Consider the following 19,207-nt stretch of genomic DNA (forward strand, 5'->3'; position numbering starts at 1 on the left):
AAGAAAACATAAGATTATCTCAATAACCAATAATCATAAGATTATTTCATTAGATGCAGAAAAAGAATTTGAAAATCCACGCATTCCTGTTAAAAACACTAGAGTATAGGAATATATGGAGTTTTCCATAAAATGATTAGTAGCATCTATTTAAAACCATCAACAAGCATCAAATGTAATGAGGATAAATTAGAACCATAGCCAATAAGATAAAGGATGAAACAAGGTTGCCCACTGTCATCATTATTATTGATCAGAGAAATACAAATTAAGATAACTCTGAGGTCCCACTACAGACCTCTCAGATTAAGAAGACCAGAAAAGATAATGATGTATGTGGGAGGGGATGTGGGAAAACTGGATTACTAATACATTGTTGGTGGAGTTGTGAACTGATGCAACCATTTTGGAGAGCAATTTGGAACTATGCCCAAAGGGTTATCAAACTGTATATACCCTCCAGCAGTATCTCCACTGAATCTATATTCCAAAGAGATCATAAAGGAGGGGAAAGGACCCACATGTGCAAAAATGTTTGCGGCAGCTTTTTGTATTGACAAAAAACTGGAAACTGAGTGGATGCCCATCAGTTCAAGTTATGGCTGAATAAGTTATAGTATATGAGTGTTATACAATATTATTTTTCTATAAGAAATGTTCAGTAGTATGATTTCAGAGAGCCCTGGAAAGACTTACATGAACTGATGCTAAGTAAAGTGAACAGAACCAGGAAATCATTGTACAATGCAACAGCAAGATTATATGATGATCGATTTGGATGGACATGGCTCTTCCCCAAAATGAGATGATTCAGGTCAGTTCCAATGGCCTTGTAATGAAGAGGGCCATCTACACTCAGTGAGAGGACTGTGGACCCTTAGTGTGGATCATAGCATGGTATTTTCTCTGGGTAAGAATCATGCTTTTTAAAATAATAATTTTTAAAAATTTATTGAAGAAAATAAATATTTCTACAATATGGTACAATAAAAAGATGATTACACATGAAATTGAAAATTGATTATGTATAACTTTCTCTTTTTAAAATATATAGTAAATTTATCAAGTAAATTTTGTCTTTATTTTTAATATTAGACATATTTTAAATCTTCCTGAGGACAGAGTTTTTGTCTGTCTTTTAGATCTCTCCTTATTGGAATCTCTATGGAAGACATCTTTATTACTAAGCACATGTTCCCAGCAAGGAAATGACTCCAGGATAGTTTTCTGATATTAGAAAATTCTAGTATTTATTCATTTCTCTGTCCCAGGAGAGGAATAGTAAGGTTGTTCTCCAAAGCTATCCACATAGCAATACATAGAAGAAGACATACCTTTTTTGTCCTAGTATTTTATTTTTCCCCAAGTTAAATGTCAAAATATTTTTAACATTCATCATCATGAGATTTTGAGTTCCAAATTATTCTTCCTTCCTCCCTCCCTTTTTGTCTAAATCATGCATCTAAAAAATGCATTTAGACATTTGTCTAAATCATTTCAACCTTATCCTGGTACATAATGTAAGAAATGTGTCTATCTATAGCTTGTATCTTCTTGTTTTCCAGGTTTCCCAGTAGTTTTTGTCAAATGGTGAGTTTTTATTTCCAAAGTTAGGGTCTTTGGGTTTATCAGATACTAGGTTCCTGTGATCATTTGCTTCGATGTCTTCTTTGCTTAGATGTCATATCTATTCCATTAATAGACCAAAAAGCCATACCTTTAATGAGATATGAACTGGAGTTAGAACTTTTCTAATTGCAAGTGTGTTCTTTCCCCTAATTAATTCCACTGGGGAACATGGAGTGAGAATCTGCTGCTTCTTCTAGATCCTGAGTCTCTTGGGGAGAAACTCCCAGGAAAGAAAACCTTCCCATTCCTGTTGTCTCTTAATGAATCTCTGTAAAAGTCTCTCTATAAAGTGCCTAGTAAAGAGGAACAACACTGGAAAAGTTGGGATCCTAAGAGAGGAATTCTTTTGGCAACAAGTAGAGGTAAGTCTTGGAGACTGGGGAGTTGAGAGTAATATAATCCACATGATCATAGAATCACAGGATCATAGAGAGCATGATGGGGGTTCATCTACAGATGAAAAAATGGGTGCTGAGGGTATTAAAGAGATTTTCCTAAGATCACACAATAGTAAGCATCAGAGAGAATTAGAACATGGGTTCTTGGTTTTTAGATAAACAGTACTCTTCCACAATACCACGATCATAAGGCCATTGACCCAGAGAGGATGCTTGAACTTCTCTTCAGATTTCTTGTTTTCATAATCCTTAGGTCTCTGTGCTCATCCCAAATTATCATGTTTTCTATCAAATTGGATTCCCTCTGAAAATTATTGATCCTGGGCAGTAAGCTCTTGGAACATTTCAAACCATTTTTGAGAATCTGAGACTATTGAGGATGAAAGATATTTTATATATTATATTGCAGTTTTCTTTTACAAAGTAGGAAATTGAAGTCCAGAAAGTTTCTGACCCATCCAATTTCAAATAGGAAGTTAATGGCAAGAGAGGGACTGGGACCCAGATTTCCTGATTCATAATAGAATGCTCCAGGAAAAAAAAAAAACAGTAGCTCAAGACTCTTGGAAATAACTCACTGGCCTGATATTATAGGGATTGATTTTCCTCATCAACCAACTGTTTATAGTATGTACAATGCCACAGATGAAATGTGCTCCAGTCCTGGGAGTGCTAGTTCAGTTTTCTTATACTCTTTCATAGATGCCTTGTCATTTTTACTGTTGTTGTTGTTTTTACTTCCAAGCAATGCTTCCCATTTTATTCATTATCACTTTCTAATATGAATTCCTAGAATAGTTTTTCAGGGTTTTTTGATGGGTAGAGGTGGGAGAAAGGACATAGAGAGGGGAAAAAAGCTTTCAGTGAAGCTTTTTCACTTTTGTCACAAAGAATTCTTTCCTGTCATCTGAATTTATCCTTTCTTTTCAATTCCTTATCTTAATTCCCTCCATACATCCTTTTTTGATAGTCTAAATATATGTGAGCATCCATTATTCATATGAAGAATTAATACTGATGGATCTAACTCAGTTCAAGTCTGGCCTCAGATATTTATTGGGTGTGCTACCTGTGTTTTTTTTTTTTTGGTTGTTGTTTTTTGCTTGTTTTTTCTCTCTATCTACATTCATATACAAAAGGCATAATGGCAAATTGGATAGACAGCTGATATGTGAGCCAAGAATACCTAGGTTCACTTTTGAGTCAAACATTTATTAAGTGTCTACAAAGTGCAAAATCAAGACTGTTTATTGGCCAGATTTTGATATGTAGTTGTAAGATACATTGATCAGAACTCTCTTCCAAAGTTACAAACATGTAAGATTGAACAAATGATACTAACAAACACAAAAAGATTGGGACCAAGTAAATAAACTAAACCATGCATGAGAAAGCTGCACTGATATAAGGAGTTTGCACAGTATTTTTACTAACCACAAGCTTCTCTTTGAAACAAAGTCTCATCTTTAAAAAAAAAATCATTATTATCCTGCTGATACTACTAGTAAGAATAATTAGTTAAGATAAGAAATAATAAAGTTTCTACTTCTTTATTCCAATGGTGTCACTGTGATTCAGAGTCTCTATCCACTAAAGTTATTGCCCCAAGGATCTGTTTTCTCTTCTCTCTCCACACAATTACTTTCTGGCTCCTTTCAAACTACTTTCTCTAATCAGTTGTGTTTTTGAGAAAGTTGCCCCAGGCATGATAAATGAACTTTTCCCCCAAAAATTGCAAATTTAGAAGAATGTAGAAGTGCTGGTATCAGAGACAAAAACTGGGGCATTGAGGGCAAAGGTGGATTGGATAGTTATTCCTTCAACTGAGATAAAAGAAGTATAAGTTATAAAAAAAATTTTATTTAGTTTACTTATATTTATTTAGTGTGACTTTAGGCTACATAAAAAGAATTATTATGTACAGTATTTGAATGTGATAGTTTTCTTATTGTTTCTGTAGTGATAATAAGCTTCACCAAAACAGGAACCAAATCCCTTCTTCTTGAACCTTTACTATCCATACTTCCCAGAATTCATGATAGGGCTCAGCACAAGAGTTACATGAGAAGAAAAATATGTATCAACATGAAATAAATGGGCCACATTTTCCTCTTGTGAAAGTCACTAGAAATAGTTTTCGACAATGCTTTAAAATTATTTTTGTTATATATACAAAATCAAACATTCAAAAAAATAAGTACTATTAAATAGAAAACTATATTCAAAACTATTTTTACTTTTAGAAGGAAAGAATATTGCATAAAATGAACAAAATAATACCTAAAAGATTTGTTTCTTTTTCCCTCTGAATCTCACATTACTTATATTTCATTGCTATTTCTTACACTCACATTTACATTGTTTATGTTCTGATTTTATTTTCATTGTCTTTATCTAAGCTTTTCTATATGGCTCCACATTATTCCATCACATTGATATGTCAGTCATTGTCCAATCATAACCTAGTATTTCCAGTTGTGTTAGATGTTATTTTGTTTGCTCATTCACACAAACTACAAGGAATATCCTTGGACAGAGAGGGTTTGCTTGTTTGTTTGTTTGCTGAGGCAATTAGGGTTAAGTGGCTTGCCCAGGGTCACACAGCTAGGAAGTGTTAAGTGTCTGAGAGCACATTTGAACTCAGGTCCCCCTGACTTCTGGGCTGGTGCTCTGCGCCAACTACCTGCCCCTGAGATTTTTTTTAATCCTCTCAGTAGGAGGAATCACCAACACAAAGGGTTTGGTCATTTTTATAATTCTTAGTTTTTTGTCAAATTGTTTTCCAAAAAGAGCGCAATAATAGCTTAATAATGTACCTATTTCCCCAAATCTAACAACTGTGTATTTTATCATTTTACTTAGCTTTTTCTTTTTCAATTTGATGAGTATCACCTGGTGCCTCAAAATGTTTTTTTTTTCTTTTTATTTCTATGATTGTTAAAATATTTGAATATATTTTTTCCATATAATTACTTATTTCTCTTACTTTAAGAGTTTTTTTCCACAGCATTTAAGATTGGCCAATTGGGGAATTAGTTTTATGATTTTAAACCTTTTCTTTTTTCATACCATTCCAGATAGTTTAGATAATTACAACTTTATAATATATTATTTTAGATTTTATAGATCCTGAATGTCAGATATCATATATTTATATATATTTATCATCTCTTTTGCTAATTTTTTATTTTTGTATTTCAATTTAAAATTTAATTAAAAATTTTAATATACATTACTTTTGTGCAATTTCTTCAATTTGTTCAATAGATAGAAATTAGTTTTCTTTCTATAATTGAGGAAAACATTTCATTTTTTTTATCAAAGTATGGATTTTATATTTATGTCAATGCTTATATTACCATTTGTAATTTCATGGTATAAGGAGTATATATTTTTTCCAATTTTATTTTTGCTTTTGATTTGAATCATAATCTTTACCCCTTAAGCTCATTCTACAGACCAATACATATTTCTTTTTACAAAGCAAAGCAAAACAGATGAACACAATAACTATGTCCAACAGGGAATATCACATTCTGTATCCTTAGTCCCCATTTCTTATGTGAGAGAAAAAAGATAGGGTATTTTCTTATCAGTTCTTCAGGACCAAGAATTATTATTCATCAAAATTGATCAAAAGCCAAAGGTTTTTTAGTGTAAGTTGTAAATAATCATTTACATGATTTATTTAGTTGGTTCTGCAGTTTTCACTTTTTTATAATTGCATGTTTGCCCATATTCAATTTCTAAATTCCTCTCATGTGTTATTTCTTTTGTACAATTCTAATCTCTTATTTACTTATCATAGTTTGCAATTATTCATTTTTCTATTTCTACCTATCATCTATCTATACCTATCTGAATTTTTTTCTCAATCTTTTTGATGTCTTTTAAATTTTGATCTTTCAAACATTAATCCATTTGATTTTCATTCTAATTCAAGTTTTTTTCTCTCATTTTCAATGAATCTATTTTTAAAATCCTAAAGAGTTATAATAATTATAATTTCATATAATGTTTTGATATCTGGTAGTTCAAATTCCAACTCATCAGCTTTTTGTTTCAGCTTTACATTAATTATAATAGAATTTATTATGTAGACATTGTATATTGTGTAAATATCTGGAAATTTTTAGTTTTTCATTTTGACAAATATTTTGTATTATTTTAACTGGAAGTTTTTTTTTTTTTCATTTAAAAGGATCTCTGTTAATTTCTAGTTTTAGTCATATGATTTTTCCTTTTCCTTTATTTCATTAAAATGTCTACACATTTTCTTGATTTTTAAAATAAGATTTTGATTTTATTTTCAATTCAGTTATATTTTCAGTGTAATAATTTGTATTTACTTAATGTTAGTTGTTTTAAATGAATTTATTCATTTTAAAATGTGTTTAAATAAAACTCAATTTGTGCTTATCTTTTTAACTCACTAATAAATGTTTTCAAGACAATAAATTGGCTTCTCAACATTGCTTTGGATATCTCTCCTATATTCTGATATTTTGTTATTTTATTGAAATAAGACATTTAAAAAAAATTTCCACATGCCTGCTTATTTTAATATTTTATTTGTTATTCACTTCTAATTTCATTACATTATGTCCTACAATTACAATACTTAAAATATCTGTCTTTCAAAATGTACATATAGCTTTGCTATGACTGAAATATATTTTATGTATTTGGCAAATTTTATACCATATAACAATACATTTGATTTGTGAATATTTGAAATATAGTTTGAAAAGTTCACATTCTCTGTCTTTTCTATTAATTTCCCTCACTAGCCTTACCACATCTAAATTCTTCATAATACTATTTAAGGCTACAAGTAATTTTTCTTATCATATTCTTCTTTGATTTATCATGTCCTTCAAGAATGACATTGATATTTCTTTTCTTATTGTAGTAAGTTTATTTATTTGTAATACACATTGCTTTATGAATCATGTTGAGAGATAAAAATCAGAGCAAAAGGGAAAAAAATCATGGCAGAGATAAAAAATAATAATAATAAAAAATAAACCAGACAAAAGAAGTGAACATAGCATGTGTTGATTTGCATTCAGTCTCATTAGATCTTTTTCTGGATGCAGATGACATTTTCTCCAGAAAGTCTATTAGAATTGCTTCAGATCACTGAACTGCTGAGCAGAACCAAACATTTCATAGTTGATCATCACACATTCTTGCTGTTATTGTGTACAATGTATTCCTGGTTCTGCTTGTTTCACTCAGCACCAGTTCATATAAATCTTTCCAGGCCTTTCTATAATCAATTTGTTCATCATTTTTTTAGAGAAAAATAATATTCCATTACCTTCATGTACCACAACTTGTTCAGCCATTCCCCAACTGATGGGCATCCACTCCTTTTCCAATTCTCTGCTATCACAAAAAGAGCTGCTACAAACATTTTTGCACATGTGGGTCCTTTTCTCTTCTTTACTGACCCAGTAATGGCACTGCTGAGTGAAAGGATATGCACAGTTATAGCCCTTTGAACATAGTTCTAGATTGCTCTCCAGAATGATTGGATAATTTCACAACTCCACCAACATGTTTCTCTCCAATATTTATCATTATCTTTTCATGTCATCTTAGCCAATCTGATAGGTGTGAGGTGGTATCTCAGAATTGTTTTAATTTGCATTTTTCTAATCAACAGTGATTTAGGGTAGTTTTTCCATATAACTATAAATGGCTTTAATTTCATCATTTGAAAATTATCTGTTCATATTTTTGACCATTTGTCAATCTGGGAATGACTTGTATTCTTATAAATTTGACACAATTCTTTACATATTTTAGCCATGAGACATTTATCAGAAATACTGACTGTAAATATTTTTCCCATCTTTTTATTTCCCTTTTAATTTTGTTTCTGTTGTAGCATTTACACTCTTTCTGTTATTGTTTGCTTGCATTTTGTTTTTCTTCCCAGATTATTTTTACCTTCTTTCTAAATCCAATTTTTCCTTTGCAGCAAGATAATTGTATAAATATGTATACATATATTGTATTTAACATATACTTAATATATTTAAAATGTATGGGACTACCTGCCATCTAGGGTAGTGGGTGGCGGGAAGGAGAGGAAAAGTTGGAACAGAAGTTTTTGCAAGGCTCAATGTTGAAAAATTACCCATCTGTATATTTTGTCAATAAAAAGGGATAATAAAAATTTTTTTAAATTATTTCTCTTGGTTTTGTTTTAGTAAAACCTTTTTAATTTAATGTAATCAAAGTTGTGCCTTTCATAATTGTGCCTTTCATAATGTTCTCTAGTTCTTCTTTGGTCATATATTCTTCCCTTCTCCAAAGATCTGATAAGTAAATGATCCCTTTTCTTCTAATTTATTTATGGCATCATCCTTTATGCCCAAATCATGTATCCATTTTGACCTTATTTTGATATGTAGTATGCAATGTAAGTTTAGGTCGAGTTTCTGACATATCATTTTCCAATTTTCCCAGCAATTTTTGTCAAATAGTGAGTTATTATTCCAGAAGCTGGAGTTTAGAAGTTTATCAACTACTAGATTGCTACAGGCCTTGCTTACTGTGTTGGGTGTACCTAATCTATTCCACTGATCCACTATTCTATTTCTTAGCCAGTACCAAATGGTTTTGATGATTGCTGTTTTCTAATACAGTTTTAGGTTTGATACTGCTAAGCCAGCATTTTTTTTTTTTTGCTGTCATAATTGGGGTTAAATGACTTGCTTAGGGTCACACAGCCAGGAAGTGAGATCACATTTGAACTCAGGTCCTGATGATTTCAGGGCTAGTGCTCTATCCACTGCACCACCTAACTGCCCCATCCTTTGTAATTTTTTTTTTATTAAGTCCATTGATATTCTTGACCTTTTGCTCTTCCAGATGAATTTGGTTATTATTTTTCTTGTTCTATAAATAATGTTTTGGAAGCTTGACAGGTGCTGCACTAAACAAGTAGACCAGTTTAGGCAGAATTCTCATTTTTATTATATTAGCTCAGCTTGGCCATGAACAATTGATATTTTTCCAATTGTTTAGATCTGATTTTATTTTTGTGAGAAGTGTTTTGTAATTGTGTTCAAATAGTTCTTGTGTTTGTCTTGGCAAGTAGATCCCCAAGTATTTCATTTTATCAACAGTATTTTTAAATGGAATTTCTCTTTCTATCTCTTAATGATGGTCTTTAATAGTAATATATAGAAATGCTAATGATTGGTGTAGATTTATTTTAAATACTGCAACTTTGCTAAAGCTGTTAATTGTTTCCAGTAGGTTTTTGGACAGTTATCTCTAAGTATAGTATCATATGTGCAAAGAGTGATAATTTTATTTCCTCATTGCCTATTCTAATTTGTTTAAATTTTTTTCTTTTTTATTGTTAAAGCTAACATTTCTAGTACAATATCCAATAATAGTGTTGATAATGGGCATTCTTGTTTCACCTCTGATCTTATTGGAAATGTGTCTAGCTTCTCTCCATTATAAATAATGTTTACTATAGGTTTTAGGTAGATATTGCTTATTATTTTAAGGAAAGCTCTCTTTACCTCCCTGCTCTCTAGTGTTTTAATGGGAATGGGTGTTATGTTTGTCAAAAGTTTTTTCTGCATCTCTTGAGATTACTATATGTTTTCTGTTGGTTTTGTTATAAATATGGTCAATTATGATAATAGTTTTCCTGATATTGAAATAGCAGTGCATTCCTGGTATAAATTCTACTTGGTCATAGTGTTCTTATCCTGCGGATAAGTTGCTGCAATCTCTTTGCTAATATTTTATTAAAATTTTTTTCATCAATATTAATTAAAGAGATTGTTCTGTAGCCCTGGTGTTGATATTTCTTAATATTACTTTAAAAATCTATTTCTTATGCAATGTTAATCTTTTCTTTATAAGTTTGACTCTCTTATTTGGAATATACATTTTCAAAATCTATATGATCTCATTAATAATTGCATGATTAAGCATGATATAATGTTTGTTTCTCTTGATACTCCTATCATAATTTGTCAAATATCTTTACAACTAAAGATTTCTTGAGCTTCAGATATATATCTTTCCCCCCTGTTTTCCACAATATTATTGCTGGCAATATATTATTGGACTGACTATTTTATTCATTCTAGAACATTTCATAGGTTAATTAAATCCATTTACTTTCTAAGTTTATTTCTGAGGTAATTTTTTTTTGTTTGTTTTTAGTGTTCTTGAATACATTTATTCATTTTTTGGAAAGGAAGCAAATTTTCTTTCCTTCCTTCACTAATTCTAATTCTTTAGCAAACTTTCCACCCAAAAATGTACACAAATGAAAATCACAGAATCTTGGAGTTGGGACAAATTTCAACTGTCATCTATTCTGATTGCAATCTTAACACAAATCTCTATTACAGAAAGTGACATAAATAGTACCTCAATCTTTGTTTGAAAACCTCTAGTAGTGAACCTCTACTGAAAACCTCTAGTAGTGAAAACCTCTAGTGAAAGAGAACCCAATTTCTCCAAAGACTGCCCATTCTGCTTTCAAACAATTTGAATTCAGAGTTACAGAACTAAAGGATCTCAGTGTCAGAAGAAACCTGAGAGGCTGCTTAGGCCCATCTATACCTATCAGAGAATCCCTTCTATGAAATATTTGATAAATGGACATCGTCTTTGATTTTTGAATATCTCTAATTGTTAGAAAGATTTTCTTAAAATGTGTTTCAAAGGATCAAACAAAATGAGTCCATATGATAGTGTTCCATATAATAGTTGTTCAAGTATATAAAAACATCTATCATCTATCCTTTATATGAGCAGGAAGAAAACTATCACATTCTAGGACCATTTATAATAACACTTTTCATGAAGCTTAAAGTAATGTTACTAATATTTTTGGTAACTCTAGTATGCAAAAAGTTTACAAACTCTCAAAATCCCCAGAATTTTTTTCTACAGATAATCTGTTGACCAGTCATACCTATACTTGCAAGGTTGATTTTTGGAACTCATGTGTAAGACTTTATATTTGTCTTTCTTGCATTTTATTTTATTCATTCGACTAGTATTTTTACATGTCAAGATATTGAAGTAGTAGAGAAGATAGAGCACTAGACTCAAAATCAAGGAGGAGAGAATTCAAATTCTGTTTCAGTTACTTACTAGCTGGATGACCCTAGACAAGTCACTTCCTCTCTGTTTGCCTTAATTTATCTATCTGTGAAATGGGAGTAATAGTGGCAACTACCTCATGGAAATATTCTAAGGATTAAGTGAGATAAAATATATTCTTCATAAGTCTTAAAAGTACTACATAATGTTAATTGTCATCATAATTAATGATTCGCTTAAACTATATATTACCCGTCCCCCACCCCCCGCCACCAACTTTCCATCATCTGCAAATCTAAGAATGTCATTTATGCCTTTATCCAAGTCACTGATAAAAAAAAATACTGAAACATCATAGATCCAAGAACATATCACTCCTGGAAATCTTATTCCAAGTTAATATTACATAATTCATGACTGAATACCCTTTGAGTCTGTCAATTCAGTTTGTTCTAATCCATTTAACTGTGTTGTCATTGAGCCAAGCCTGGAGGCCAATTTCAGGCAACTGCTTGCTTTTGTAAAGCAAGAATGACTTTTGCATTGTTAAAGAAAGATTTGTTATAGCTAAAAAATGAGGCCATTTTTTGCTCATTGTTCTACAGAAATAAGTGTGGACTACATTTGGTCATTGGGCCAAAGTTCAGTGATACCTGAACTAGCCCACATCTTTCCATCTTGTCTGGTAGAATAGTATAGGTTATTCCATCATTTTGTTGAAATAAGAATCAATTACATCTGTAGTATTCCTATTATTACTTTAGCAGCTATGTCCAAAGAGAAATAATGTTATTTGTTCATGCTCAAGTTTTCAAAGGTTCATTCCCCCCCCCAAAAAAAAAAAAAATTCACTAATCACATTTTATTCTTTTTTTTTTTTTTTTTTTTTTTTTTTTTTTTTTTTTTTTTTTTTTTTTTTGATAAGGCAATTGGAGTTGTGACTTGCTTAGGATCATATAGCTAGGAAGTGTTAAGTGTCTTGAGGCCGAATTTGAACTCAGGTCTTCCTAACTTTGGGTCCTGTGCTCTATCCACTGCACCATCTATCTGCTCCAACATCTTATTATGAACTTTTTCAAGGAATCAAACTCAAGATCACTAGTATTATAATTTATAGACTTTATTCTTTTTTCTCTAAAAATGTTGTACACTAATTTCCCTTATCAAATCCTCAGATACTTCTTTCATATGCCATGACCTTCCAAAAATAAATGAGAGTGATCATGCCCATCACATTTTTTTACCTTGATTTATATTTGATCTAGATCTGATTACCTGACTTTGCATATTGCAGCTAGTCATTCTATTACTAACACACTAGTTATGTTGGTTATCAATTCTTTTAAAATCAGTTTTTTTCAGAACTTTTCAGTTCAAATAGTTATTCTCTTTGACAGAGGAAAAAATAAAAACTATAAATGGATCAGCTCTAGCTTCTCTCCACCATCCATTATGATCATTCAATGTGTAAAGAACAGCATTTCTATCCCTTATTTAGGATCCCTTTCTTTTCACAATATAGATTTTTAAAAGAATTTTTCTTACATTAGCATTTTTATGCACTCTCAGTTCATTTTGAACTTTCGAAGTACTAGAAAATTTCTTTAAGATTATTTCTTATTTTTGCATATCTCCTTTTTTGTATAACTATTGTACATAAATCTCATATACATGCCTTTTAAAAAATCAAATAAATTCATGTGTTTATTGTGTATCCATATTGTTTCTTTAGACAACTTCTTTTCCTCTTTATTGTAATCAAGATTTATTCTGTCAATTCTATAAAGTTTATGAAAATTTAATACCTATCTAGATATTCTTGTTAAAGATAAGAGTTTTATCACTGGATTATCCTATACCTTTCCTTGTATACCATCATTTTATTACCTTTTATGATGTTTCTCTGCCTTACATATCTTCTGAATTCTTTATTCATTTTTATTCCTCCTTCTCCTTACCTCTTTTGCTTAATGGTGCTATTAATAAGTGATTAGCTAACACAGGGCCAAAATAAAGCATGCTAATTTCTTTGTGTGTGTGTGTGTGTGTGTGTCTATTAAATGGTTATATTTAGTTAGTTAATTAATGATTAGTTGTTTACTTCTCAAAATTATGTAGGTATTATTATTATTATTATAGATATTTAGTCTTTCAGAGTATTCATCTAGTTAGTTATCCTTAAAAATTCTATAATTATGTTTTTCTTTTCATGATTTTCCAAAAATAGTTTTTATTCCTATTTCTTTAAGCCATAATCTTTTCTGAGGCTAGGCTTATTTCTAATAATGGGTCAGTCACCTTTATTTTTATTTTTAAATAATCATCATCTTATATTTCCCCAAAAGAATGCTTGACTTTGATAGTGAATGCTGATATGGATTAATTTTTTTTCATATATCCCTATTCAACTTTTTTTCTGGCATATCTCATTTTTATACAAAAATCTTGCATGATATTTCAAATGAATGGAGACCTCATCTACAAATCACAGGAATGATTTTTTAAAAAATGATTTTTGAATTTATTGATTATGGATATGGTTGTATTAAATTTGTGGTATTTTATCATTTTTATTTGATACTGTAGTATTTTTTTGGAGGGGGAAACCACTCAGTTGTAGACAAAAGGCCTTGTTTCTATTCTTTGTTACTCTGTTATTTACAATATGTATAATCTCATAATATTTAACATCTCTCAATCTCACATTCTTTGGCTGCAAAATAAGCAGGTCAATCAACTAAAATTAATTAAGCACATACATATGCCAGGTAATATGCTAAGTACTGAGGATGTAAGCAAAGGAAAAAAGAAACATTAAAAGCTTTCAAAGAGCTTATAATTTAATAGAGGAGATAATATGCAATTAACCATGTACAAATAAGCTACATATAAGATAATCTGGAAATAACGGAGAGAAAGTGACTAAGGAGAACTGGAAAGGGCTTTCTGTAGAAAGTGAGACTTTAGCTAAAACTTGAAGGCACTTAAGGAAGCTAGTCTAGGCACTTCATAAGTCCTCTTCCAATTCTAAACATATAATCATGTGATTTGATAATTCCATTTTTAGTTTTAAAAATAACTCTGAGTAATTTTCTTTTATAATTTCTAACATATTACTATTATGGGATTTTATTTTTTTTAATTCTTCATAACTCCCTTAGCATTCATGATATTCTCTCTTTGCAACCTGTCATTCAGATCTTTCATAAAGCTGATTCTCTAGTTTCTTTATATTGTTTTTGTTCAATCATCTCAGTGTAGTGTCTGACTTTGTTATTCAATTTGGTTTTCTTGGCAGAGATAATGGGATATGCCATTTTACAGCTCATTTTACAATTGAGGAAACTGAAAAAACAGGGTTAAGTATTTGCTTTATGGAATTTGAATTCAGAAAAAGGAGTCTTCCTGACTCCAGCCTTAGCATTTTATCTACTGTTTTACCTAGCTGTCCCTATTTTCTTCATAATTGAGTTATTTTCTTGTCTTGCTTTTTTATTTTGATTATACTTCCTACTACTCTGCATTCTCATTTGCTAGTATTTTTTACTCAACCATTTTGAACTAGGTTATATTATGTGTGAGTCTGAGTTTTCTTTTCAAAAGGTAGGGCACTGGTTTAATATCTTTTTTTTTTAATTTCTTCAAAATATCTAGTTTTCTGTTTTCTTGTTGTGTACCTTCTTCTTCTTATTTTTTTTTTTTTTGCTAATACTGCTATCCATTCTGTTTCTTGATACCTCACTTCTGATGTTTTTGCCTCACTTATTTTTTCTATTTTTTTATTTTTTTACTATTTTGAAGGTTCTTCTTTGGTTTAACAATATTTTTTCTCTTGTCTTCTGAGAACTGGTGGCCATTTTGATTCTTTTTGATTTTCTGATTGTTATTTTTGAGGAAGATGGCTCACATTGCTCTTCTTCAACTTTTCTACATATTACTCTTTGGGATGACATTTTCACACTTGAACAATTTATGACTAAAGGGGGTAGACTGAATTGTTTGTATCATCTTTTAAGCATGTTTTATGATATTTATTTATATATATATATAGAGAGAGAGAGAGAGAGAGAGAGAGAGAGAGAGAGAGAGAGAGAACACTCTGACTTGATGGGCTTATATGTCCTTTATAAGTACATAAAGCACAACAGTAGGGAAATTAAAAAAAAAAAAACATAAATCACTGATATGTGCTTTTGTTTATATAAAACAACACATTTATGGAGTATCTGTTATATTAACTACTATTGGCTTGATAGGTGAAAACAGATAGTTTGATGAAAAGAATTCAGAATACCTAGGTTGAAGTATCTTACTGATTCTGTGATCTTGGTCAAATCACATAACTTCTATGGGTGTTAGTTTTCTTATCCATAAAATAGAGATAGCAAAGCAGTTCTACCTACCTCAAAATATTGTTATTAAGAGGCATCCTAACATGGAAAAGGGAATACTTCCACTCTAGTATGTCTAATGGCTCTACTATTAGCTAGTTGTGAGACCTTGGTAAAGTCAAGTATCTTCTCTAAGCCTCAGTCTCTCATCTGTAAAATACAGACGATGGATTAAGTAAATCCTGAGATCTTTTATGATTTTAAAATTCTAAGGTTTAGTACAAAACAGATGTGATCTATGGGAATTAATTGACACAGAAAATATGAAAATGCTTTAAGCTAGAAGAAGACGTCATAAGATAATGTATCAAATGCTGGACTTCAAATCTGGATGATTTGGTTGAAATCACACCTCTGATACTTATTAGCTGTATGATTTTGGACATATCAATTAACTTTTCTGAGCCTCAATTTCTTTACTTATACAAGGAAGAGAGAATAATTAACTGTTAGCCATTAAGTATCTTCCAACTCTGAATTTATCACAGAAGATTATGAAAATATAAATTATCATCATAAATGAATGATGCTATACTGAACAAATAAATTAATGACATGATTCTTGACTTTGAGAAGCTTAAACTTCAGCGGAGATATACTATACCAGAGAGAAGATGAGAATTACTATTACATAATTGTAGGGTAAGTACTATGGGATATCAGGGGAGGTTTTATCAGATAACATTTTAACTAGAACCCCAAAAACTGATAGTTGTCATCAGGCAGATATTTAGAAGATATTTCAGAAGAAAGAGAATAAAAAGGATTAAGTAAGTTGGATTTTAAGGGAGAGAGAGAGCAAGTATACATTTTAAGTGGACCATAAGGTTCATCTTTGGGGAAAATGAGTAACAAAGCTAATTCAGTAAATTAGGACCAGATTGTGGTAGATTTTGTGTTTGCACTTTATCCTACAGACAGTAGGAAACCATTGAATGTGTTTAAATCGAGCAGTAATGTGATGAGAACTAGATGTAAGGATGATTACTTTGTCAAATGACAAAAATTACTGAGAAAAGAGACTAAAGTTAGTCTAGTTACAAGAAGATTGCAGGGAACTAAGTAAGATGCTTATAGTACATAATTTGGCTCAGAAAAAATGCAGATGAATTGTCTTCTTGTATAATGATTTAAACAGCACTAACATGGCTAAGAGACAATCTGTTTTTTACTCTAGTTGTCATTGGTGAAGAACTTCCCACAAGGCAGCCAGAGGGCAAACATTCCATTTAACATAATTATCTCCCTTTAGTTATGAAGAGAACCCCTCTGGATAATGAAATCAGTTTAATAAAAAATGTTTTTTCCCTTAAGGCATCCACAAGAGAAATTTTTCCCTTCGAAATGATTGTAGCAATTCCTTTTAACTTTGGGAAGCAGCCCCAAATGAAGGGGAAAAAAAAAAACACTTGAATCTCTGATCAGGAGCCAGTGGAGTTCTTGACCTAGTTGGTACTAGATTTACTGGGATTACACTCAGTTTGGGCAACTGTTGACCTCAATTACTACATTAAAATGAACCCTGTCCAAGACACTGAAAGAAAAAGAGAAGACTTTAGCTTTGGGGACCCAGTCTAATGTGAAAACAAGATACATGATGTGGAAACAGAGAGATCAGGGAAGATGATCCATCCAGACAGAAGAATAAACATCAGAGTTAGGAAGAAGTGTTAGGTGGGAATAAATTTGGGTTATCAGTCAGAAAAGGTTTCCCAAACTAGCAAAGACTAAGGGAAAGTAATGGAGCAATGAGACAAGGCTAAAAATATATGAGAAAATAGTCCCAGCTGGTTGTGGGTGGGCTGAAGGGAGGGGAGAATATTCAGAAACTCAGGGATAAAAAGGATAACTAGAGATCTTTTTTTTTCTTTTAAGAACATACCAAAGATCCTTTTTTTTCTTCCCCATTTCATGTAACTTGGAGCTGGCTGAAGGTTGGGGAGGGGGAGTTGGAAGAGAAGATGGTAAGCAAGTAGGTGTAGAGCAAAGAAGAATATGATTCTCTGCAAAGAGTCCTGGACATGAAGTAAAGAGCACCTTGGAATACACCCCAGGCTTGACCCATCATTGTCCATATAACCTTGCCAATTAATCTATCAATTTCCCTATCTGCAAAATGGAGTATAAAAATACTTATATTCCCCAAACCACAAGTTGTGATGATGGAAGAACATTTTAAACCAAAAAGTACTATATAAACATTAAATATTGATCATTGTTATCATGCCTCACAAAGTTTCTGAAATAAATATTTGCAGTTCAATAAAGGGGATGGTTTCTAATACTAGATGATCAAGAAATCATTATTATGTGCCAGGCATCTCTCTCATGTATTCAAAGTCTAACTGGGGCTTCCTTTGACATAGGGGAGCAATGACAGATCAGAATCCCTAAGCCAAACTTGTTAAGAAGAAAAAGGAAGATAAAGATGCAGCTTGTTTATCAATAGCATATTTAAAATGGGCAATAGTTTTGGCTTTCAAGCCTCTGATTCCACAAATTTCAACTTTTTTTTTTTTTTTTTTTTTTACTTTTGCAGATGACTAAAGGGATAGAGATAGAGAACCACACAGCTGTAACTGAGTTTTTCTTCTCTGCCTTCCCTGATTTGGAGAAAGGAGGCCTCTTATTCTTCATTCTTCTTCTCCTCATTTATGGATTCATCATTACTGGCAACTTGATGATCTTTATTGTCATTCAGCTAGATGTAGCACTCCATACCCCTATGTATTTTTTCATTAGTGTCCTCTCCTTCTTAGAAATATGGTACACTACAACTACCATCCCCAAGATGCTCACCAACCTGATCAGTCTGCAGAAGACCATCTCCATTGCTGGATGTCTCCTGCAAATGTATTTCTTTCATTCTCTTGGGATCTCAGAAGGCTGCCTCCTGACTGCAATGGCCATAGACAGATATGTTGCCATCTGCAAGCCCCTTCACTACCCAACCATTGTGACACCTAGATTGTGTGCCCAGCTCACTGCTGGCTCTTGTCTCTGTGGCTTTCTCCTTGTGCTCCCTGAGATCGTATGGATCTCTACATTGCCCTTCTGTGGTCCCAACCAGATTCACCAGATCTTCTGTGATTTTACCCCAGTGCTACATTTGGCCTGCACGGATACCTCACTCATAGTCATTGTGGATGCCATCCATGCTGCAGAAATCCTGGGCTCCTTCTTGGTCATTGCCCTATCCTACATCCGAATCATCTTGGTGATACTGAGGATCCCTTCAGCTGAGGGTCGCCACAAGGCTTTCTCTACCTGTGCTGCACATATTGCTGTCTTTCTCCTGTTTTTTGGGAGTGTGGCACTCATGTATCTACGTTTCTCAGCTACCTATTCTGTGTTCTGGGATACAGCCATAGCAATCACCTTTGTTGTCCTTGCCCCCTTCCTCAATCCCATCATCTACAGTTTGAGGAACAAAGACATGAAGGAAGCTATCAAGAAGTTTCTCTGTTCTCAGAAGTAGAATGAGAGGACTAAAGGTTAATCTTAAATTCTAGGATGTTTGTGATGTTTTTCTTTTTTATCCTTCTGGAATTTTGTTTTTTCATTCTTGCTTTGCATTGCTCATTGTTTTATTGTGTTCCCTTATTCTTATTATGGCTGAAAATAAGCTATGACCATATTATCACCATTGATTATGTTGTATTTTGTTGAGTTTTTTTTTTCTTATTTCATCAT

The 19,207-nt window shown here is 31.9% G+C and overlaps 1 protein-coding gene across 1 annotated transcript; it reads left to right on the forward strand.

The window, feature by feature from the left end:
- Positions 1–18,053: 18,053 nt before the first annotated feature.
- On the forward strand, positions 18,054–19,002 carry LOC100922823 (olfactory receptor 6K6). The gene has a single exon (XM_003767890.2). The coding sequence runs from the start codon at positions 18,054–18,056 to the stop codon at positions 18,990–18,992; it is 939 nt and encodes a 312-aa protein (XP_003767938.1). The 3' UTR covers positions 18,993–19,002.
- Positions 19,003–19,207: the final 205 nt, after the last annotated feature.

This window comes from Sarcophilus harrisii, chromosome 4, assembly GCF_902635505.1.
Source record: "Sarcophilus harrisii chromosome 4, mSarHar1.11, whole genome shotgun sequence".
NCBI lineage: Eukaryota > Metazoa > Chordata > Mammalia > Dasyuromorphia > Dasyuridae > Sarcophilus > Sarcophilus harrisii.